Source organism: Phacochoerus africanus, chromosome 2, assembly GCF_016906955.1.
Source record: "Phacochoerus africanus isolate WHEZ1 chromosome 2, ROS_Pafr_v1, whole genome shotgun sequence".
Taxonomy (NCBI): domain Eukaryota; kingdom Metazoa; phylum Chordata; class Mammalia; order Artiodactyla; family Suidae; genus Phacochoerus; species Phacochoerus africanus.
Window position 1 is genome coordinate 124456092 of NC_062545.1, and position 23728 is coordinate 124479819.

Sequence of the window (23728 nt, forward strand, 5' to 3'; positions counted from 1 at the left end):
AATACTGTAAAAATAATATAAGGCAAGAAATAACTCTAAGGAAATTAAGTAAACAATTCTTCACTTTTAGTACATTATCACCAACCCTCCTCCCTCTCAGGGTAGGGTGACTATAGAAATATTACACATTATGATTAAAATCCTACAAAATGGAAATACAGACGACTATATCAATATTCACATGTAGTCTAAGGCCATGCTGGTCTCCATAATCAAAAATTGCATTTCTTTCTGGTAACTAAATATGCGCTGTTAATATAAGGGTGAAAAAGCATTTGCAAGTTTCAGTAAACTGTAATATTGTGAACTATCACATGACAGTCATAAACCAGGAAGTAGGGAGAAATTAAGGACTTAATGTTAGAGAAAAAAGCTTACTGGGGAAAAAACTAAAAATTAGAAACACCAAAGAGGGAGCAAAGCCAACCCTAGAAAAGCTATAGGGCTAACACACAGCAGATAGAGACTTCATTCTATGAGATTCTCATGGTATGTCAGAATGAAGTATTTCCAAGAAGTTTTTGCAAGATGCCCTCAAATGAAAAGATAATCTACTTGGTATCACTTAAACTATTGGTTATTCTGTAGCTAGGTAGTGGCAGCACATTAATTTCCTAAGTGATTTGTTTAAATAGATTCCATGATTTGTTCAGTAAGATGCAGAGACCAAGGAGGGGAGTGGTTTGGGAGTCGTTTTTTGGTTTTGTTTTGGCGTGCTTGATTGTTTTCCGTGAATATTTTAGAAAGGGGACTTAACAAAGCACTATCAGCTGGCAGGTAAAACAGAGAAGGGGTTCAAAGGTAATTGAGGTTTTTCCGCTAAAGCCCAGCAGAAAGTGTCCCACCCTTCAGCAAGAAAAAGGGAAAAGAAGGATCTGCATGGATGAAACAAGGTGGAAAATGTTTGTGGCATGGTCTTCTTGCAAGCCCAGCCACACGGCCTTATAATATCCCTAGGATTCTGTGTGCTCCCGGGAGCAAAAGCAGCGCTCCAGTCAAGTCAAAAGCCCTGTAACGATCTACACCTAGGCAACTCAGGTGATCCCAAAGCGCGGCATCTCCTCTCCCCCACCTGGGATGTTCTGCCACCTGGACTTGATGCACGGGAGGGCCCTCCGTAGCCATATTTGGCTAATCCTTCTTTATTCTTCAGTTTCCAGCTGTGAAGCAAGGCGTCCGAAGTAATCACGAGACTTCTGCGGCAGGAGCCCTTTCTTCCGGGCGCGCAAGAACTCACCCTGCGGAAATCCTGCCTCTTGGCTGAGGGTGGCTGCTTGCAGTCGGCCCCGCCCGTGGCTCCGCCCTTCTGAGCTCTGGGTAGAGAGCCTCCCAGCAGCTGTCAGGTACCGCCACCAAGCTGCTCTGAGCTCCAGGGACCAGGGGGGCGCGCTGGAGTTCCTGCGCCCAACAAAGCTAACTAAGGAGGTTTTCTTTCTGCGCCCCGGGCATAAATCTAAGTACAGAATTACAACCTGGCTCTTCTGTTTGCTTTTTAAGTTAGTTTTTTTTTTTCTTTATGACCAGAAGCTACTCCCCCCAAATAACACTAAAATATTCAGTTATTGCTTTTTATGTGGATTATTTAAAAAATCAGGCAGTATGCAACTGATGCAGCACTTAACATATTTGCATTTATTTCCAGGATAGAGGCATTAGTGGGATTTCCTAGAACATAATTAATGTGAAAAGAAGACAGTGCATGTCTTTCAAAATGCAAGAAATCCTTAGCTTCCGGTTCAACACTGACTTTTCAGTTACACGGAGAAATCACAGATGCCCTATCTCAAGGAGCACACCACCCCCACCTCACCACTCTACCATATTACTGTTTTCTTCATTGTTTTCACGCGTTCTGCACATTTATGTATTTATTGTCTGTCTCACTACTTCCACTATTACTACCACTAGAAGGTAAGCAACCTGAGAGTAGGAACTGTGTATCCCCAGCACCTAGAACAGTACTCGGTTTTTGATAGGTAAGAGGAACTGAGTCAATGACTAGAAAAGAAAAGTGCCTTGCCTAAGGCCACACTGTTAATTGGTTGAAAAACCTGAATTAACTTCAGGTTTAATAAATCTTGTGTACTTTATACCTGAGAATGCTGAGATTAAACCCAAGTGAGGCCAGCTACAAATAGACTGATCCCAAGTTTTCCTAGTTAAGGATGTCTGGGCCAACATGCCTAACACACTAAGGGTACTAGCATACCCCCGAGGCATTCAATAGGTTGCTACTCCAGAATTTTTATGTGTATATTGTGGAAGGGAAAGGAGGAAATGAGGGCAAAAATGTGAAAGGACAATATCAAAACCTAGCTAAAGGGCTGCAGCCCCTTGGCACATCCCTGGGTTATTACTGTAAAAGAAACATGGAAACAATATTACTCTGATATCAGGGCTACCTTCTCACTGTTATTTCTGTCCTTCATCACTTTCAAATGAAGCAATTTATCTCCTTTTCTTTTTTGAACCCCGATAAATTCTAGTTGGATGCCTATTTCAGTTTACTCTTGAGTAAGGAGTGGCATCATTGTCACTCCTATAAACAGGTTTGAATGTGGAAAGAACATAAGTAGAGAAAAAAATGTAAAATTTTTGGAGCATCAGTAAATATAGAAAAGGAAAAATCATCACTTCTTTTTGGCTGCACCTACAATACATGAAAGGTTCCAAGCTGCTGCAGTGACAACACTGGATCCTTAATCTGCTGTACCACAGGAGAATTCCAGGAAAGACCATTTTTTATTCAGATATATTTCTAACATAACCTTTTATGGTGACTGAAAAATAAGTAAATTCTGAAGCTTTGAAAATATTGGTTTTTTAAAAAAAAAAAGTCCTGGAGTTCCATCATGGTTCAGTGGATAACAAACCCAACTAGTATCCATGAGGATACAGGTTCGATCCCTGGCCTTGCTCAGTGTGTTAAGGATCAGGCATTGCCATGAGCTGTGGTGTAGGTCACACACGGGGTTCAGATGTGGTGTGGCTGTGGCTGTGGCATAGACCAGCAGCTACAGCTCTGATTTGACCCCTAGCCTGGGACCCTCCATATGCTGCAAGTGCAAGCCCTAAAAAGACAAAAGACTAAAATAAAATAAAATAGTCCCAAACGAACCTGTTTTATACAGTATTTTTAAAATGAACACAATGACTATGGACACTCTGATTCATAAAGAATATCTTCTATTGAATGTGTATGTGATGGCCAAATAATAAATTTGCTAAATGAAAACTTGATAGCAAATCATTAGTTTGGATCTTGGATACATTTCTACTGCAGTCTTCACAAAGCTGATAAAAACTGGAAAGCATCTTATAAAGCAACAAGTATCTCCCCCCCCCTTTTTTTAGGAAATGATGGACCCAAAGTGAAAGAGTAAGGGCTGGAATCAAAACCCAGGTCTTAGACTCCTAGCTCAGCCTATTCTGAATGTGTGACCTCTGATGAGACCCCAGTGAAGTAGGCTTTTAAAAAAATTATTGAGGAGTTCCCGTCGTGTCTCAGCAGAAACGAATCTAACTAGCATCCATGAGGACGCAGGTTCAATCCCTGACTTCGCTCAATGGGTTAAGGATCCCATGTTGCCGTGAGCTGTGGTGTAGGTCGCAGACGTGGCTTGGATCCCCTGTTGCTGTGCCTCTGGCGTAGGGGCAGCAGCTACAGCTCCAATTCAACCCCTAGCCTGGAAACCTCCATATGCCACAGATGCGGCCCTAAAACAACAACAACAACAACAATTATTGAAACATTATTTTGTCCCAAAATGGAAGTATATACATCATAATTTTTATAAAATACTGTTCTTAAAATAATCTGTTCTCAAACTACTAGAAAACCTGAAATAGAAACTAAAATCAAAATTACCATAACTTTCTTACACTATGTTCCTTATGCAAGGCTTTCTTATACATTAAGTGGGTACTTCATATATATTATTATCTCTCTAAAGCTTCCCAACAACCTTATAAGTGAAAAAGTATTATTCCTTTGTCAATTTTAAGATATTGCTTTGGTCCTTATTAGACATATTCAATAGTAAAAGTGTTTAATGTCTAAATTTTATAGAATTTTTATTTTCACAAATCTAACTTTTTAGTTCTTTATTTTTGCACATGGGCACACTTACAGTAAAGTTTAAAGTCTAAATTATAAACTAGAATAGCATTTCATGATAGATTCTTAAACAGAAACCTAATTAATAAATCTGATATTTTTTCTCCTCAACTGACTATTAGTTTCTGTTCAGATAAAACACTCCAGCATCAAAATATAACAAACATCAAAATGAAACAAAACAAATACTTGGTCTAAAGTAAAAGTAAAAACATGAGTGTTAGAGCCACACAGACCTGGTTAGCTCCAACATATGTTTAGGTCTTGGCTTAAAACTCACTTCTTCCAGGAATTTTTTCCTGTTCTCTGTCCCTAACTCTACCTTCAAAACTAAGTCTCTAGCATTAATATCATTTGTCTGGGGGAAAAAATATTATTTCTGTGGTTTAGTTTGAACAACTCCTGGAAAATATTTCCTATCTTGACTTATAATAAAAAAGTATTATTCACAATTGGGGGAATCTACTTTAGCAACCTATTTTGGGTATTTTCTATTATGATAAATAATAATATAATACTTCTTTAATGTCTTCTTTATAATGATGCCATATGTGCCTTATTCATCTGTATATGGAATAGACACATCTCTCTAGTACATAATCATTTAAATAAAGGCAAAAGATAAGGTCATGATTCAGAGTAATAATATTTATGTAGTTAATATAATATGTGAATCTGTTATAAAGCTATATGAAAGGAACAGAAATTCTGTGTGCAAAAATAGTTTAACAATCCCAGGTACACAAGGATGGTTCAACATACGCAAATCAATCAATGTCATACACCACATTAACAAAAGAAAAATCAAAAACCACATGATCATCTCAATAGATGCAGAGAAAGCATTTGACAAAGTACAACATCCATTCACAATAAAAACTGTTACCAAAATGGGTATAGTGGGAACATACCTTAACATAATGACAGCCATTTATGACAAACCCACAGAAAATATAATACTCAATGGAGAAAAGCTGAAAGCCTTCCCACTAAAATCTGGAACAAGACAAGGATGCCCACTTTCACCACTGTTATTCAACATAGTACTGGAAATCCTAGCCACAGCAATCAGACAAACAAAAGAAATAAAAGGCATTCAAACAGGAAGAGAAGAGGCAAAACTATCACTGTATGCAGATGACATGATACTATACATAGAAAACCCCAAGGACTCAACCCAAAAACTACTCGAACTGATCAACAAATTCAGCAAAGTAGCAGGATATAAGATTAACATTCAGAAGCAAGTCGCATTTCTGTATACTAACAATGAAATATTAGAAAAGAATTACAAAAATACAATACCTTTTAAAATTGCACCCCAAAAATCAAATATCTGGGAATACACCTGACCAAGGAGGTGAAAGACTTTTATTCTGAGAACTATAAAACATTAATCAAGGAAATTAAAGAGGATGTAAAGAAATGGAAAGATATTCCATGCTCATGGGTTGGAGAAATTAATATTGTAAAAATGGCCATGCTACCCAAAGCAATCTACAGATTCAATGCAATCCCTATCAAATTACCCATGACATTTTTCACAGAACTACAACAAACAATCCAAAAATTTATATGGAACCATAAAAGACCCAGAATTGCCAAAGCAATCCTGAGGAACAAAAACCAAGCAGGAGGCATAACTCTCCCAGATTTCAAGAAATACTACAAAGCCACAGTCATCAAGACAGTGTGGTACTGATACCAAAACAGATATATAGACCAATGAAACAGAATAGAGAACCCAGAAATAAACACAGACACCTATGGTCAATTAATCTTGGACAAAGGAGGCAAGAACATAAAATGGGAAAAAGACAGTCTTTTCAGCAGGTATTGCTGGGAAACCTGGACAGCTGCATGCAAAGCAATTGAAACTAGAACACACCCTCACACCATGCACAAAAATAAACTCAAAATGGCTGAAAGACCTAAATATAAGACATGACATCATCAAACTCCTGGAAGAGAACAGAGACAAAACACTCTGACATCAACGTCATGAATATTTTCTCAGGTCAGTATCCCAAAGCAACAGAAATAAGAGCAAAAATGAATCAGTGGGACCTAATCAAACTGACAAGCTTTTGCACAGCAAAGGAAACCAAAAAGAAAACAAAAAGACAACTTACAGAATGGGAGAAAATAATTTCAAATGATGCAACCGACAAGGGCTTAATCTCTAGAATATACAAGAAACTTATACAACTCAACAGCAAAAAGGCAACAACCCAATTGAAAAATGGGCAAAAGACCTGAACAGATATTTCTCCAAAGAAGATACACAGATGGCCAACAAGCACATGAAAAAATGCTCAACATCCTTGATTATTAGAGAAATGCAAATCAAAACTACTATGAGGTACCACCTCATGCCAGTCAGAATGGCCATCATTAATAAGTCCACAAATAACAAATGCTGAAGGGGGTGTGGAGAAAAGAGAACCTTCCTGCACTGTTGGTGGGAATGTAATCTGGTACAACCACTATGGAGAACAGTATGGAGGTATCTTAGAAAACTATAGATAAAGCTACCATATGACACAGCAATCCCACTCTTGGGTATATATCAGACGAAACTTTCCTTGAAAAAGATACATGCACCCGTATGTTCATTGCAGCACTATTCACAATAGCCAAGACATGGAAACAACCCAAATGTCCATCGACAGATGATTGAATTAGGAAGACGTGGTGTATGTACACAAAGGAATATTATTCAGCCATGAAAAAGAACAAAATAATGCCATTTGCAGCAACAAGGATGGAACTAGAGACTCTCATACTGAGTGAAGTCAGAAAGAAAAAGAAAAATACCGTATGATATCACTTACATCTGGAATCTAATATATTGCACAAATGAACCTTTCCACAGAAAAGAAAATCATGGACTTGGAGAAAAGACTTGTGGTTGCCAAGGGGGATAGGGAGGGGGAGGGAGTGGGATGAATGGGGTGCTTGGGATTCATAGATGCAGACTATTGCCTTTGGAGTGTATTAGCAATGAGATCCTGCTGTGTAGCACTGGGAACTATGTCGAGTCACTTATGATGGAGCATAATAATGTGAGAAAAAATAATGTACACATGTGTGTGTAACTGGGTCACCATTCTGCACAGAAAAAAATTACAGAACACTGTAAACCAGCTATAATAGAACAAAATAAAAATCATTATATTAAAAAAATAGTTTACTAGAATACGGCTTGTTTTGCGGAATGAAAAAGAACAACGTGTCTAAGCACACTTCTTGCCTAGTCATAGCAATTATCATATCAGTACTGTTATTACTTGTATGTTTTCTTGTCTATCTAGTCTAGAGCCTTGCGACTCAAAGTGTGAAACTCAGCATTAGCATCACCTGGAGCTTATTAGAAATGCAGACTCTTGGGGCCAACTTAGTCAGAATCTACAAGTCAAATATGTCATTTCAAATTTTTATAAGCCATTTAAAAAGAGTAAAACTAAATGAAACTAATTGTAATAATATATTTTACCCAGTATCTCCAAATATTACCTCAAAATATAACCAGTATAAAAATTATTGATATTTTACTTTTTCATTAGGGAATCTCTGAAATGCAATGTATATTTTACACTTACAGCACACTTCAATTCCAATTATAAAGCAGTATATGCTGTATTCAACAACACAGATCTAGATTATAAGCTTTTTGAAGGCAGGAACTATTTTACAGACTATGGTTCAATGTCTAACAGGCACTGAAGGAATGTCTAATGAAGGAGTACATTAATGAGCCTGGATTGAAGTGGTTCAACCACTTACTTTGTGATCCTACGCAAGTCTGAAATTTTTCCTCCAAAAAAAGGGAGATAAAAATACCTACTTCATGGGGACCTGCTGTATAGCACAGGGAACTCTACCCAACATTCTGTGATAATCTACATAGGAAAAGAATCTGAAAAAGTATGGATGTATGTACATGTATAACTGAATCAGTGTGCTGTACAGCAGAAATTATCTCCACATTGCACATCAACTATCTTCAATAAAACTTTTAAAATATATAAAAATAAAAATATACCCACCTCATGAGTTTTTGCTATGGAGCAGTGGGTTGAGTCCAACTGCAGCAGCTCAAGTTGCTCCGGAGGCACAGGTTTGATCTCTAGCCCCGGCCAGTGGTTTAAAGGATCCAGCATTGCCACAGCTACTGCACAGGACACGGCTATGGCTCGGATTCAATCCCTGGTCCAGGAACTTCTGTATGCATGGGTGTAGCCATAAATAGGAAAAAAAAAACTATTTCATGGAGTTGTCACGAAGATTTTTAAAACCATTCCAATCGTCGTTCAGTAATTCTCTATCCCTGAAATATGGTTTATTGACTTTATGGCTATCTGAAATTACATTAATTATTTATTAATGTTTGTATTTATTATGAATCCACCACTAGAATTCACAACTGTTTTCATCTATAATCATCCATTCATCTAACAAATGTTTATCACGTGCTTATGTGTTCTAAGCACTATTCCAGGCACTCAGGATAGAATAATAAACATAAATGAAAGGCCCTGCTATTATGACAAGTTAAAATTTAAGTAAATAAATTACAAAAATTGACACAAACTCTGCATATAATACATATTCCATCAGTAAAACAAAATCTGATAAGCAAAACTTTAGACGAACTTGATTTTGAAATTGGAAGTTTGCATTTCAGGCCTAAAGTATTAATTAAATCGACCAAATCACAGAAAAAAATGCACCAATTTAAGACAATATGTTTGTTTTCACTTTTTGCTGTCTTGATCCAGAAACTAAATACAGTACTAAGGATGTTCAAACTTGACAATATTGTCTACATCTTATCTTGTCATAACCATTCAATGTTGCCCATCTCAAAAAGTTACAATTATTAAGCAATTCTTTTCTTTTTTTAAGAACATATATGGAAGGGATCTCAGGTGACTGCCATAATTCAAAGATTTATTCTTCTAGGAAAACAACTGGAATAATCAAAACAACCTATAATATCTAAGTATGTAGCATTCTAAAGAGGAAAAGTGGGTTTTTTAAAAATGTTTGATTCTCAGATCCGTAAAAGTAAATCTAATCCATAATACAGCAGTAATAGTACTAACAACTCATGCAGAGTCGAGAACCCTGAGGTCTGAAACTAAGTCCCTAGTTGAGGTAGGAATGAGGGTAGGGATTGGAGAATAGGGTAGAGACAATAGGTACAGATGCTGAGAAAAAGGAAAAAGCTGACGGAAATGGGGAAAAGCTCTGGTTTAAAAGAAGTCAAAGAATGGGGGAAACAGGAGTCTCTGGAATCTGAAGTTAAATAGCAGAAGACTCCATGGGAATTCTGGTCATGGCTCAGTAGGTTACAAACCCTACTAGTATCCACGAGGATGCAGGTTCCATCCCTGGCCTCACCCAGTGAGTTAAGGATCCTGTGCTGCTGTAGCTGTGGCATAGGCCCACAGCTGAAGCTACAATTAGACCCCTTAGCCTGGGAATTTCCATATCCCACAAGTGCAGCCCTAAAAAGCAAACAAACAAACAAGCAAACAAGAAGACTCTAAGATTAAAAGGAGGGTGTATGGAAAATAGCAAAGGGAATGTAGCTAGAACATTCCACACACAAATTATTTATGTCAATTGTTAAGTTAAAATTACGCTGCTTAATTCACAGGGGAATCACAGGAGGATTAACGCAAAATGTACTGAAAGAAATTAACAATTTCACTGAAGAAAAGAAACAAAAACAATTTTGGAATTACCATCTTACTGAAAAGTGGGTTCATTTCTCAAAACCTTGGAGGAATGGTTACCGTTTTGATTAGGAATAAAAACATTATTAGAAATACCATAATGGTAAATAGCATTGCTAAGATTGTATAATTGCATTTTGTTTTGTTTTGCTTTTTGCCTTTTTAGGGCTGCACCCTGCATATTTCTGCCACGGCAATTTTAGAGCTGAAAGATGTAATTGCAGTATAGAGCATTTTAAAAGGTCAGAATGAGTAGTTTGATTGAATTAATGATGATACATTTATTGAGTACTTTGTAATTACCATTTACATACATCATTTTATTTAATGTAAGGAGACTGAGGCAAATTAAAATGACAATTAAACAAGGCAAGGGCATCAGTCAATAAGGTGGAAATTTAAAGTGGTCCTGCGACCTGTATTTATGAGCTCCTCTCAGGAAGGAGTGAATATTAAATATAGGTTAAAATGGAGTTCCTGTTGTGGCTCAGCAGAAATGAATCTGACTAGTATCCATGAGGATGCAGGTTTGATCCCTGGCCTCGCTCAGTGGGTTAAGGATCCCCCATTGCCATGAGCTGTGGTGCAGGTTGCAGACACAGCTCAGATCTGGTGTTGCTGTGGCTGTGGCTGTGGCCAGTGGCTGCAGCTGTGACTCGACCCCCTAGGCTGGGAACCTCCATATACTGCAGGTGCAGCCTTTATATATACGTGTGTGTGTGTGTGTGTGTGTGTGTGTGAGAGAGAGAGAAAGAGAGAGAGAGAGGGAGAGAGAGGAGAGAGAGAGAGAGGGGAGAGAGAGGAGAGAGAGAGAGAGGGAGAGAGAGGAGAGAGAGAGAGAAAACATTTTAATAAGCTACTTGGGTTGGGTGGTAAAATCCAGGGATATGCACCAACAAGAAAAGATAGTCAGCAACTTGCATTCAAAGGAGAGAAAGTTCCCTCCCTGAGTGAAGTATATAATTTATGCCACGGCTGAATTGTATGATATAATGTTGTACTCTTGACTCCCTATTTGACTTCTGGATCCATTTTTTCTCTTTTCCAAGAAGCTGATCTCTATGAACTGTACCTGGGCTCCTTTACCCTCTGGCTTCTGGTTAGGGTTGGTCGCTGACAGGATATTAGGGAGCAATAAAACAGAGAAACTGAGGTATTTATCACATGCACACACATATACATTCATACACACCACCACGCTTTTGCCATAGTTGTGGCAGTAGCTATGTTTCCCTATAACCACAATTGCTGCTGGGAGGTCCATCTTCCAAGGCTCCCACTCTTGCTGGGCTCTGGTAAGACGATTTCTTCCCTTTGCCTCTTCAAGCCTTCAAGAAATGGGATTTCCAGCCTCTTGCTAGTGACTGTGTGTTTCACCATCCTTGTGGGTTCCCTCACTCCAATTCATCTCTATAAATAGTTCCTTCAGTAAATTCTCTTCAGTTACCTGCCTCCCAGATGCCTTGAGTTTCCCATCCAAACCTTGACTAAAACAAAAGGAGTCCTCCTTTTCTGCCCTTCTAACATAACAGTGTTTGGTCTAAATAAATGTAGAAGATACATACATACACACACACACACACACACAAATATATATATATATATATATATATATATTTTTTTTTTAAGGTAATCAGTCCAAAAGGATGCCAAATCATGAGCCCGTTTGGGGTAACGATATTCCTTAATCCAACAGTGAGGAGTCATGAATGCTAGAATATACCCACACACATCACAGTTTTACCAAGGATGCTGAGTTTCAGGGGATTCAGAAGTAAAAGTTGTGTCCTCAAAAAGCTCTCAGTTTAATAAATAATAAATAAAAAATAATCATAATACTGGATAATATGAAATTATCAAAAATATACTTTTAAAGGGTCAAATTCTGTTGAGAATTAAATGGTCAATTATTTTTGACAAAAGTACAAAGACAACTCAATAGGGAAAGGACCATCCTTTTGACAAACAATGCCGGAAAAATTTGATATACATATGCAGAAAAAAATTAACTTCTATATTTACCTCACACTACATATAAAAATTAGACTCCAACTAGGTCATCGACCTAAGTTTAAGAGTTAAAACTACATAAAACTTCTGGAAGAAAACATGAAAAAATATTAGTGCTCTTGGGTGTGGGAAATATTCTATAAATACAAAAAAAGCATAAAAGACACTTACAAATCAATGGCAGTAAGACAAATAACCCAGTATTACAAATGGGCAAAAGGACTAAAGAGATAATTAACCAAAAAAGATACACTGATAACAAATAAGCACATGAAAAGATGTTCAACATTAGTCATTAAGGAAATGCAAATTAAAATCACAATGCTATACCACTGTACTCCTGCCATAATGGCTAAAATTAAAACAATAGACCACACTGTGTGTTGACAAGAATGTGGTACAGCTAGAACTTATATACACTGCTGGTGGATAAGCAAAACAGCAAAAACTTAGGAAAATAATTTGAGAGTTTTTGAAAGAGTTAAATATACACATACTTTATAATCCCACCATTACTAGGTATGTATCTGTATTCATGTCTGTTACATGGTATTGCTGTGCAATAATACTATCACAGATGAAGCATTATAAAATAATACACATTGATTATCTCAGTTTCTGAAGTTCAGGAGTAAGGGCAAGCTCAGCTGGGTCATCTGCTTTAGGGTCTCACAAGTCTTATCTAAACCTCAGTTGGAGAAGCCATTGAGCCAGCAGCTTTAATTCCTTATGGATTATCAGGCTAAAGGCCAGTTTCTTGGTAGTTTTTGGCCAGATACTACCCTTGGCCCCTTGCCATATGGTCTTTTACAAAATGGTCACTTGAAAAGTCAGCAAGGCAGATAGAGTTCTTCCCCAATCAGGATGGGTTCACAATCTTGTATAACATAAAGGTATACATATAATCATGAATATCACCTTTGCCCTTTTTTTTTTTTTTTTTTTTGGCCACACTCACACACACAGAAGCTTCCAGGCCATGGACTGAACCTGAGCCACAGCAGAGACAATGCCAGATCCTTAACCATTAGGCCACCAGGGAACTCCAAACTTGCTCTATCTTAATAGTTAGAAGCAAGTCACATTTATAATTCAATAAAGCTGGGGGATGGGGAAAGAAGCAAGTCACAAATCCCACTCACATTTAAGGGAAAAAGATTATATAAGCACATGTATCATGAGGAGACTACCATAGAGTCTATCTACCATGTTACTCAAGAGAAGTGAAACATATGCTCACACAAAAACTTGTACACAAATGTTCTTAGCAGTTTTATTTATCTTAGCCAAAAACGGGGGAAAAACTGAAAAAAAAAACCACCCTTCAGAAATCCATCAACAAGTGAATGGATTGTGGTATATCCATAAAAAGGAACATTCAGTAATAAAAAGAAACAATCACTTGATACATGCAACAACATGGATGAACCTCAAAATACTTACACTGCACTGAGTGAAGTCACACAAAAGAGAATATATATTGTATGAATTTAGTATTCATTTATACTAAATTTCAGGAAATGTAAACTAATCTATAATGACAAAGAAGAAGTCAGTGGTTGCATGGGAAAAGTGAAGGGAGGAGAAGATGGATTGTCAAGGGGCAATGAGGGAAGCTCTGCAGTGATGAGCAGTATGTTCATTATCTTGGTTGTAATGATGGTTTCACAGATGTATACATATGTCAAAATTCATAAAACTGCATTTTAAGTGTGTGCAGTTTAATGTACCTCAATAAAGCTGCTAAACTATACCTTAGGGTTTTTTTTTTTTTTTTTTGTCTTTTGTTGTTGTTGTTGCTATTTCTTGGGCCGCTCCCGCGGCATATGGAGGTTCCCAGGCTAGGGGTCTAATTGGAGCTGTAGCCGTCGGCCTACGCCAGAGCCACAGCAACTCGGGATCCGAGCCGCGTCTGCAACCTACACCACAGCTCATGGCAACGCCGGATTGTTAACCCACTGAGCAAGGGCAGGGACCGAACCTGCAACCTCATGGTTCCCAGTCGGATTCGTCAACCACTGCGCCACGACGGGAACTCCCAGTTTTTAAAAAATATTTTAAAAAACACAGGATGCACTTTGTACAAGGGCACCATGTCATATTAACATACCCTGTTAAAATAAAAAAAAAATTTAATGATTTAACCATTGAGTGAAATTGATGTCAAGAAAAAGAGAACAGCATAGTTGCGCAAAGTATTTAGGATAGGCTATGTGAATCAGATGATATTTAAATGGCTTTTAAGGACAAATAAAGATTTTGAGCTGTATAGCACAGGGAACTCTTATCTAGTCACTTGTGATGTAACATAATGGAGGATAATGTGAGAAAAAGAATATATACACATGTATGACTGGGTCACTTTGCTGTACAGCATAAATTGACAGAACACTGGAAATAAACTATAATAAAAATTTTTTAAAGATTTTTATGTGTAGATATATATATAAGGGCATGGCCTGCACAAAGATTGATAAATGTGTCTATTTATTCAAGAAATATGCATTAGCATTTGTGTCCCCAAGCCATATGCTAAACACTGAAAACTTTTGCTCAGCAAATTTCCAGACTACATTTGTGAAATTTGGAGGTTGCAAAGGATATTACGCTCAAAATTCAGCTGCATTTTTCATAGTGCTCCTATTCACTAACTTTCTGAATAATTCTTTCCCCATTGTAGAAGCAAGAGATTACATTAAAAGGCAGCAAATTAAATAAATAGATTCAAAGTACATCAACATGAAGTTTTTTACATGTGATCAGTCTGCACGTGGTTAATAGATAATTACAAAATTGCTATGCTGGCTAAAAAGCAAAAACTATGTATCTCTGATAGTCACTTTAGGATTCTATTTTCTTTTCCGAAGATTTATGGGTTACTGTAGAATAACCATGTGATTTATCGTCCAGACTTTTACAGTGATGGGTGCTGATAATTATTATTCCGGACAACAGGACTCAGCCAAACTGTCCCAGACAAAAGATGCATAATCACGAGAGTTATGTGGAGATTTTTAAATTTTATTTTAAGGTTATAAGTACAAATTCCTGAGCTCTACCCCAGACCCACTGAATCAGAATCTCTGGTGTGGGATTTGGGAAGTCATAATCGAACTGCCATGCTTCGAAAGCCTTGGACTCTAAATTGATATCATTAAAAGCTCTTTGAGGAAAAGGAATGGACTGGGGGCATATGCACACTGTGGTATATGGAATGACTGACAAATGGGGATCTGTTATATAGCCCAGGGAACTTTTAACCAATATTCCGTGATAATCTATATGAGAAAAGAATCTGAAAAAGAATGGATGTGTATATATGTATAACTGAATCACTTTGTTGTACCACAGAAATTATCACATTATAAATCAACTATACTTCAATAAAACTTTAAAAAAATAAAAAATAAAGACTTTGAATTCTTAAAGTCTATGTTTAATAAGGGGGTTCTGAACATTGACTGGGTATCTGATGATATCAGGGAATTATTAAATCTCCTACTGTAATAATTATATTGTGATAATATAAGAGAATGTCCTTATTTTTAGGAAATACACATAGCTGCATTTAAGAGTGATGTGTGCATTTTTCAACTGATTCTGAGAATATTTACACACATACAAATAAAGCTGACAGTGGGTACACACATGTTCACTGGACTATTTCTTTAAATTTTTCTGTAAGTTTGAACTTTCTTATTATAAAATGTTGTGAGGAGAAGACTACTAAGGAAAAACTTTGTGTATAAGTAGACAGCATTATTGTTATAAATACTTTGAAGAACTATGACACCAAAGATGGTAAATTAAATGATTACTAAAAAGTCCAGCCTGCAATTCCTCTTCTTGGACTTTTTCTTAAGAAAGAACAATGACAAAGATAATAACTCCAGAATTTAAAATAGTGTTATTGTTACAATATTCAAAATGTGTAGCAATAATAGCATGTTTAAGTAAGTTATGGTGCATTGGTACATTCAATGGAGGGACTATTATTCCACAATTAAAAAAGTCATCGTTGGAGTTCCTGCTGTAGGCAGTGAGTTAAGAATCTCACTTAAGTGGCTCTGATTGTTGCAGAGGTGTGATTTGGGTCCCCAACCTGGCACGGTGGGTTAAAAGGATCCAGCTTTACTGCAGCTGTGGAGTTGGTCTCAGCTGAGGCTGAGATTCAATCCCTAGCCCAGGCACTTCCATATGCTGAGGGTGCGGCCGTAAAATTAAAAAAAGAAAAAAGAAGGGAGGGAGGGAAGGAGGGAAAAAATAAATAAAATAATCATTGTCAACAATATATTGCATACATTTTGCTATGCGGTTACATAACTAGGTGCAAAAAGAATCCGAAATTTTATCTGTGCTATATAAAATTTATGGATTCAAGTGAACAGAACTGGAAGTTTGTAAGTAAAGTGTTATTTGAAAAGCAGTTTTTTCCCTTATTTCATTTCTTTATTTCGAATTCTACTAACGATGGTGTGTAACAATAATGCACTTTTTTAAAAAGTCCTTAGCTGTTACCTTAATTCGGTCCCACAGGCAGTAAAGGTCAGTTCATAATTTGCTGAACAACTGAATAAGACCTAAAGTACCTCAACTGATTAATGCTTAACTAATTTGAGATAGCCACAGAACCGTTTTGTCGACTACAGATATAACAAACATTACGTGTAAACCGTGCTGCTGAAAGGTCTCCCAACATCCCAGGACCAAAATGTGTGAGTTAAATGCACGACGACAAACATGGGGAAAAAAAAAAAAAAAATACTACCTGTCACATGGGATGGGCATGTCGGGATTTTTCTCCGTGAAAGGTTTTTGATCCCAAGCTGCCTCTTACTTTCACCAAAAAGAAATGGTTCCAGAGTCCAGGCAAGGAAGGAGACTGTTCCCTTGCCCAGGAGGCTGAAAACCGCTCGTTGTGAGCAGGCTTCCTAAATCCTTCAGTACTCTTCGATTCCCTAGTTGCTAGGTTTAGTTGCTAAGGCACCAACCGTCTCGCAGGAAGAGGGGGACGGTGCACTAGCTTTTGGCGTCGTAGCGAATCCTCTCTAAACGGAGCTAATTTGTTCCGGGGGGAAACATTCAGCTCCTCTAAGAGCGACGGGAAGGAAAGGAGAGGCTGGGAGTGACGCCGCTGAACCGCGGAGGATTGTGGGAGGAGGTTGTCGCCAATTTCCCCTCCCCCTCCCCCCTCCCAGCCAAGATGTCTGACATGGAGGATGATTTCATGTGCGATGATGAGGAGGACTACGACTTGGTGAGGCGCAGGGGACAGAACTCTGGGGTTGGAGGTGGTTTCTTGCTTTAGAGGCCGAGGCAGGGGCGACCACCGCTTCTCCCCGTGGAACATGTGCTCCTTCCAGCCTCTCCCGGAGCAGTGACAGGACGAGTTTACCTCCTCCCACTTCGCGCACCGGGCCGGGGCCCTGCTTCTCCCGCATGGGGGAGGGGAAGGTAAAGGAGGCAGCGAAGAGGGTCCCGAGCGTTGTGTTCCCAAGTCCGAGCGCCAGCTCGGTTTACATGGGCACTCCTGACCTCCGGCGTCCGGTTATCGGTGTCTCCTCCTTCCTCCCTCCCGCGCAAGCCGCTTTGGGGACCATGCAGCGGTCTAGGCCCCGGCTCTGCCCTTTCGGGCCCAGCATTCTCGGCCCTTCTAATTCACACTTGAAGTGAGCGAATGCGAAATGCTAGGGGAAGGGTCCGAAAACTAGGGGCCTTAATACTCCCAGGCCTGACAGCCAAACACCACTTCTGAGCCTCCTGTAAACAGAGCTTAGGTTAGTCTTGTCCAGGGTGCGTTTTGGTTTAAGGTGAAGGTGCAGTGGAGAATTGAGAGCAAGGCTAGCTTAAAAATAATAGTTTAGCTACTTGTTTTGTTTTAAGAAAACACTTGGGCAGGAGGTTTTGCTTTTTGTTTAAGGCTTTTGGGGGCAGGGAGGGGAAGAGAAGGGGGTTGACCCAATGGCTTTTTTCTTTATTTAGAAATTTCCCAATATTCAAAGTTAAAAGTATCAACAGTGGAGAAATAAACGAATTTATGTTGCTGAATGGTTGTTTTTAAAGATTCAAGGTTTAATTTATGAACGGATTTACAGGGTGATTTTTTTAAATTCACTATGGGGTATTTCAAGTTGATAATCAAAAATATTATCTGTGTGGAAACTAAGAAAAATGATCTCGACCAAGAATTAGCATCACCTTGGCTTTGCTTTTTATTTGGGGGACGTTTTTCTGCATGATTCTTGTATATTATGGTGATGCCTGCATTATCAAAAAATTATGAAATAGATACTTAGGGAAGTCTGGCTCATAAGTGCCAGAGTCTCAAGATGTTAGTATATCGTTTTGAAATAGTGTAAATCTTTTTATAGGCATTTGCAATACTTTCCCTTTAAGAAGAAAACACATTTGGAAGGGGGAGAGGAAGGAGATGCTTGCTATTACCTAAAATTTGTAGTAGAGGTTTTGGTAATTCTTAAAGTTAAACGTAGAGTTATGCTGGTAGTTATGATTTCTGCCTTAGATTTTAGTTTGTGCAAACAGGCCAGTTTTAGGCAGTGCCTGAAGTCCATTAAGAATGTTGCTTGTAACTTCAGCATTTTTATTTATTACATGTTTATATTACAGGCATTTTTTTAACTATGAAAGTGCTTTTTTTAATTATGTCTGTGGTTTTAGTTTGTTTTGAATGTTTGTGCTTATCTCTTTTCTAAGCAATAGTTTTTTAAATACATGATTTATTAATACTTTGATTAACTTGAAGATCATTAGTGAGACTGTAATGAAGGAATGGCAGTAAGAACCTCTCCGGGAGTTCCTCTCATGGCTCAGTGGAAATGAATCTGACTAGCATGCCTGAGGACACAGGTGTGATCCCTGGCCTCCCTCAGTGGGTTAAGGATCCACTGTGATGTAGGTTGCCAACATGGCTTGGATCCTGAGTTTCTGTAGGCTGGCAGCTACAGCTCCCATTCGACCCTCAGCCTGGGAACCTCCATATGCCATGGGTGCAGCCCTTAAAAAAAAAAAAAAAAAAATCCATCTAATGAAGTAGTTAGTTCATTTTTGCAAAGATTTTAATTAAACATACATGATTTAACTTGGCTCTGTTTCTCCAGCCCTTAAGGGCCTACACTACATGTACAGTATAAAATTGAACATGCAATTGTTTTAACTTTTTTTATCTCTTAACCAAAAAAGTAAGATTTTAACTATCACATGATTAAATAAAAGTTCTCCCAACATTCTGTTAAATAGTCCTCTCTTCCCCTCATATCTCATTAACATATATATTATATTATTTTTTTACTAATGTAATTTTCTTAAGCCATTGTATATTTAAAAAAAAAAAAAGATTAAAGGGGCTGGTTGCCATGTCATGTTTATATGTTGCCAAAAGAGAAGGGCTTTTTTGTTTTGGTACTTTTTATTTTTTTGCTCTTTAGGGCTGCACTTTTGGCATTTGGAGGTTCCCACGCTAAGGGTCTAATCGGAGCGGAGCCACAGACACAGCAACACAGTATCCCAGCCACGTCTACAACCTACACCACAGCTCCTGGCAATGCTGGATCCTTAACCCACTGATCCATTCCAGGGATTGAACCCGAAACCTCATGGTTACTAGTCAGATTTGTTTCTGCTGAACCATGAGAGGAACTCCTGTTTTAGTGGTTTTTTTGGTCTGGGTCTTTATGTTTGCTTAGGATTTAAGAGTCAACAGAATTGGCTTGCTATTTTAGGGAAACTTTTTTTTTTTTTTTAAATGTTTGTCGGAATATTTGCCATCACCTCATTTTAATGAAAATCTTAACAAGAACCATGAGTATCCTAACTAAAGGATTCGGTATATATTTCATAAGTTGTCTGTTGGTAAATTTTAATACCCTAAATCACTTCTTGTTCTTGCCCAGTACAGTAGATATAGATAAGATACCACTGGAAAAAGTAAAAATGTTTCTAAGACTGTGCTTTTTTAATCCAAGAAAGTAAATAATCGTTTGTGCCCAGGAGCTAAAAGAAGAGAGAACTGAGTTGGTTAAAAAAAAGAAGAAGAAGAAACAGGGGAGTTCCCATCATGGCTCAGCAGTAATGAACCTGACTAGAAACCGTGAGGACGAGAGTCCCTGGGCTTACTCAGTGGATTAAGGATCTGGCATTGGAGTGAGCTGTGGTGCAGGTCACAGACGAGGATTGGATCCCAAGTTGCTGAGGTGCTGTGGCTGTGGTATAGGCCAGCAGTTGTAGCTCCAATTCAGCCCCCCAGCCAGGGAACACATGCCAAAGGTGTGGCCCTAAAAAGCAAAAAAAAAAAAAAAAAAAGAAGAAGAAGAAACAGGAATTCCTGTTGTGGCTCAAGGATTTTGTTACCTGAGTAGTATCCATGATGATGCAGGTTTGCCTGGCCTCGCTAAATGGTTTCAGAATGCGGCAGTACTGTGAGCTGTGGTGTAGGTCACAGACACAGCTCAAATCCCACCTGGCTCTGGTATAGGCTGGCAGCTGCAGCTCCAATTCAATCCTTCATCTGGGAACTTACATACGCTGCACGCTCTGCCCTAAAAAAAAAAAAAAAAAGAAGCAGCAGCAAATTCAGTATTCTTAACTTCTTATTTCTAAGATCTTTTCTATTTTTATTTGAGACTAAAACAGGCATAAATGTAGCCTCAATAAGCAGTGAATGGAGAAGTGGAAAATGGTACAGTAAATATCTTTTAATTCAATGATAATTTTACAGATTTATGTGCTAATGGTGTTAATAGTAACAATTAATAATAACTGTAGTGCCATTCATTAATATACTATATACTAATAGTGTTAATGAATAACTGATGTGCCATTCATTAAGTTAATAAGGCCATTGGTAAGTTAAATGTAATTCCATAATTCAGCCATTCTAGCATGAAATTGATTAGTACTTCTAATAATCTTTTTATAAAGAATTTAAGACAAACTGACTTCAGACTAAAAATAATTCTTTAGTAGTTCCCTGTTATAGGTAGGGCATTGTATATTTGTACTTAAATGTATTACAAGTAAAAAAAAAATCATTGAGGAACTTCCTACTATGGCACAGTGGCATTGTCTCTTTGGTGGTATGGGTTCAATCCCCAGCCTGGCACAGTGGGTTAAGGATCATGCGTTGCAGCAGCTGTAGCATAGGTTGCAGTGATGGCTAGGATTTGATCCCTGGCCTTTGGAGCTTTCATATGCATGGGTATGGCCAAAAAAGAATTAAAAAAAAAATAGTTGAAAAGGTAGACTAAGTGCACCTGTTCAAATACATTACCAAGCTGTGAGCTTCATCTTAGTCACCTAGTCAGGCTTATAATTATGATTAGTGCTTGAATGTATGGAGGTTCCCAGGCTAGGGGTCGAATCGGAGTTGTAGCCACCGGCCTACACCACAGCCACAGCAATGCCAAATCCTTAACCCACTGAGCGAGGCCAGGGATCGAACCTGCAACCTCATGGTTCCTAGTCGAATTCGTTAAACATTTAGCCGTGATAGGAACTCCAGTATTATTATTCTTGTCTTAGTAGTCTTTTTTAATGCCCTAGAAATTTACTTCCCTTTTGTCTTCTTTGAAAGGGGAGAGAGGAGAGTCTTAGCTGCAGCATATCTTACAGAATCTCTTATTTGTCATCATTTTAACAAGATCAGACAAATGATGTCATGTTATAAAGAAACTTAAAACATGATTTTAAACAAAACACTAACTTCTATTTTTTGAAAAGACTTGAATTTATGTGAATAGAGTATATACTTTGAAAAAGAAGTAGTAGATAAATACAGGATGGGGCAAAAAGTAAGACTCACTTGTCATTCATTGTGCATATAAGGATCTTGGAGGTTATGGGTTATTTTATTCTGAGACTGTTGTCACTTAGAGCTTTAGAGACAAAATGTTGGGAATCTTTAAGAATACATTTTCAGGAGTTCCCGTTGTGGCGCAGTGGTTAACGAATCCGACTAGGAACCATGAGGTTGCGGGTTCGGTCCCTGCCCTTGCTCAGTGGGTTAACGATCCGGCGTTGCCGTGAGCTGCGGTGTAGGTTGCAGACACGGCTCGGATCCCGCGTTGCTGTGGCTCTGGTGTAGGCCGGTGGCTACTGCTCCGATTCAACCCCTAGCCTGGGAACCTCCATATGCCGCGGGAGCGGCCCAAGAAATAGCAACAACAACAACAACAACAAAAAAGAATAGATTTTCAAACAAAATACTTTTTTGTGGCCTTGGCCGGTGTTTTCTGTGCTCTGCACACATTTGGAATTCTGCATGTAGTCTTAACAAAGCTGAAATTTGATTATATAGTTGAGGCTTTTAAAGAAACGTGACATGTTTTGAGTTCACATGTTTTGAGTTCGCGTCGTGGCTCAGTGGTTAACGAATCCGACTAGGAACCATGAGGTTGCAGGTTCGATCCCTGGCCTTGCATAGTGGGTTAACAATCCGGCATTGCCGTGAACTGTGGTGTAGATTGCAGACACGGCTCGGATCCCGCGTTGCTGTGGCTCTGGCGTAGGCCGACGGCTACAGCTCCAATTAGACCCCTAGCCTGGGAACCTCCATATGCCGTGGGAGCAACCGAAGAAATGGCAAAAAGATAAAAAAATGAAAGAAATGTGACATGTTTAATTGTAAATAATGTTAAACGCTTCCTAAATTATCATTAGTATGAGCACTGTTAATACTAATAATACAGATACTAATAGGTATTAATAATAGATGGATTAACTAATAATAATAGTAGATAAATTATGATACATTCATGTGTTGGTATGCTCTGTCAGCATCTCACACCATTTTTCTAAAGAATATTCAGTGATAGGGAAAACTTGATAAATTGTATTAGGACTCTTGGGTGGAAGGAACAGGAGTACATGTCACAAGATGTAAAGTGTTATCTTGCTAGTATTATAATGGCAAAGGCAAAAAAGTCTTCCTTGCTAGGGCTAAGTTAAACCCTAGGAAGGACTTTACGATTCAACTTAGGCCTTTGTGGCCTTCTGTGAACCACTCACTCACTGTAGAGAGGGAGGATAGGTTGCTTGCTCTTCTTTGTGGAAGGAGCACTGTAATTGAAAACCTATACCCAGGAGAGGAAGGGTTATCTGTCATTGCTATGCCCATATTGAACACTTGTCCACTATAAATATGTGATCCGTATTATGATTTTGTTGAGTGGGAATGAGATTTTCTTATTTTGCTGGATGGGAAAAATATAGGGAAGATATCTGGAAAATGTGAAGAATGTCAGGAAAATTTTAAAATGTTTTTATTTCGTGCAGACCTTTCTCAGTCAAGCTATATTACTTTTTATTGCTGGTGGCAGAGAGTATGGGTTTCAGGGTACAAATGATGAACAGAAATCTTACTTTTGGCGTTATCATTATGGCTCATCAGGTTAGGAAACTGACATAGTGTCTTTGAGGATGCTGGTTCGATCCCTGGCCTTGCTCAGTGGGTTAGGGATCCAGTGCTGCCCCAGGCTGCAGTATTGGTCACAGATGTGGCTCAGAGCCCGCATTGCATTGGAAATGAAGGCAGGCAGCTTCATTTCCAATTTGACACCAACCTGGTAACTTGCATATCCCGCAGGTGTGGCTGTTAAAAAAAAAAAAAGAAAGAAAAGGAAAAAATCCTACTTTGATTTTGGAGGACCAAAGAGTGATTTTGTCATTGCTCAAAATTATTTAGAGTTCTTCAGAACCTGAAGCATCTAGCTTTTAAAATAGGTAGTACATGCACATGGCTCAAAAACGTGAAATGTTAAGATAAGATTTCCTTTCCATTTTTGTTCCCCATTTGCCCTCTTCCCATTCCTCTCCATAGGTAACCAAACACACATTTTTATCA

At 38.4% G+C, this 23728-nt stretch overlaps 2 protein-coding genes across 8 annotated transcripts in view; one reads left to right on the forward strand and one right to left on the reverse strand.

Moving 5' to 3' along the window:
* The window catches only part of GALK2 (galactokinase 2), a 165139-nt gene extending 148253 nt beyond the window's left edge, over nt 1-16886 (reverse strand). For 2 of the 6 annotated variants that reach the window (XM_047766397.1, XM_047766393.1), the window contains exon 1: nt 1073-1344. In XM_047766397.1, coding sequence (XP_047622353.1) covers nt 1073-1125 — 53 coding nt within the window. In that variant the 5' untranslated portion in view covers nt 1126-1344. Of the gene's footprint in view, nt 1-1072; nt 1349-8166; nt 8342-16639 lie in introns of those variants that run through there. The other 4 variants (XM_047766395.1, XM_047766399.1, XM_047766396.1 and 1 more) reach the window with 4 other exon arrangements.
* Nucleotides 16887-17033: 147 nt separating this feature from the next.
* The window catches only part of COPS2 (COP9 signalosome subunit 2), a 31395-nt gene continuing 24700 nt past the window's right edge, over nt 17034-23728 (forward strand). For both annotated transcript variants that reach the window (XM_047766400.1, XM_047766401.1), the window contains exon 1: nt 17034-17128. In XM_047766400.1, the coding sequence (XP_047622356.1) occupies nt 17075-17128 (54 nt within the window). In that variant the 5' untranslated portion in view covers nt 17034-17074. The remainder of the gene's footprint in view (nt 17129-23728) is intronic.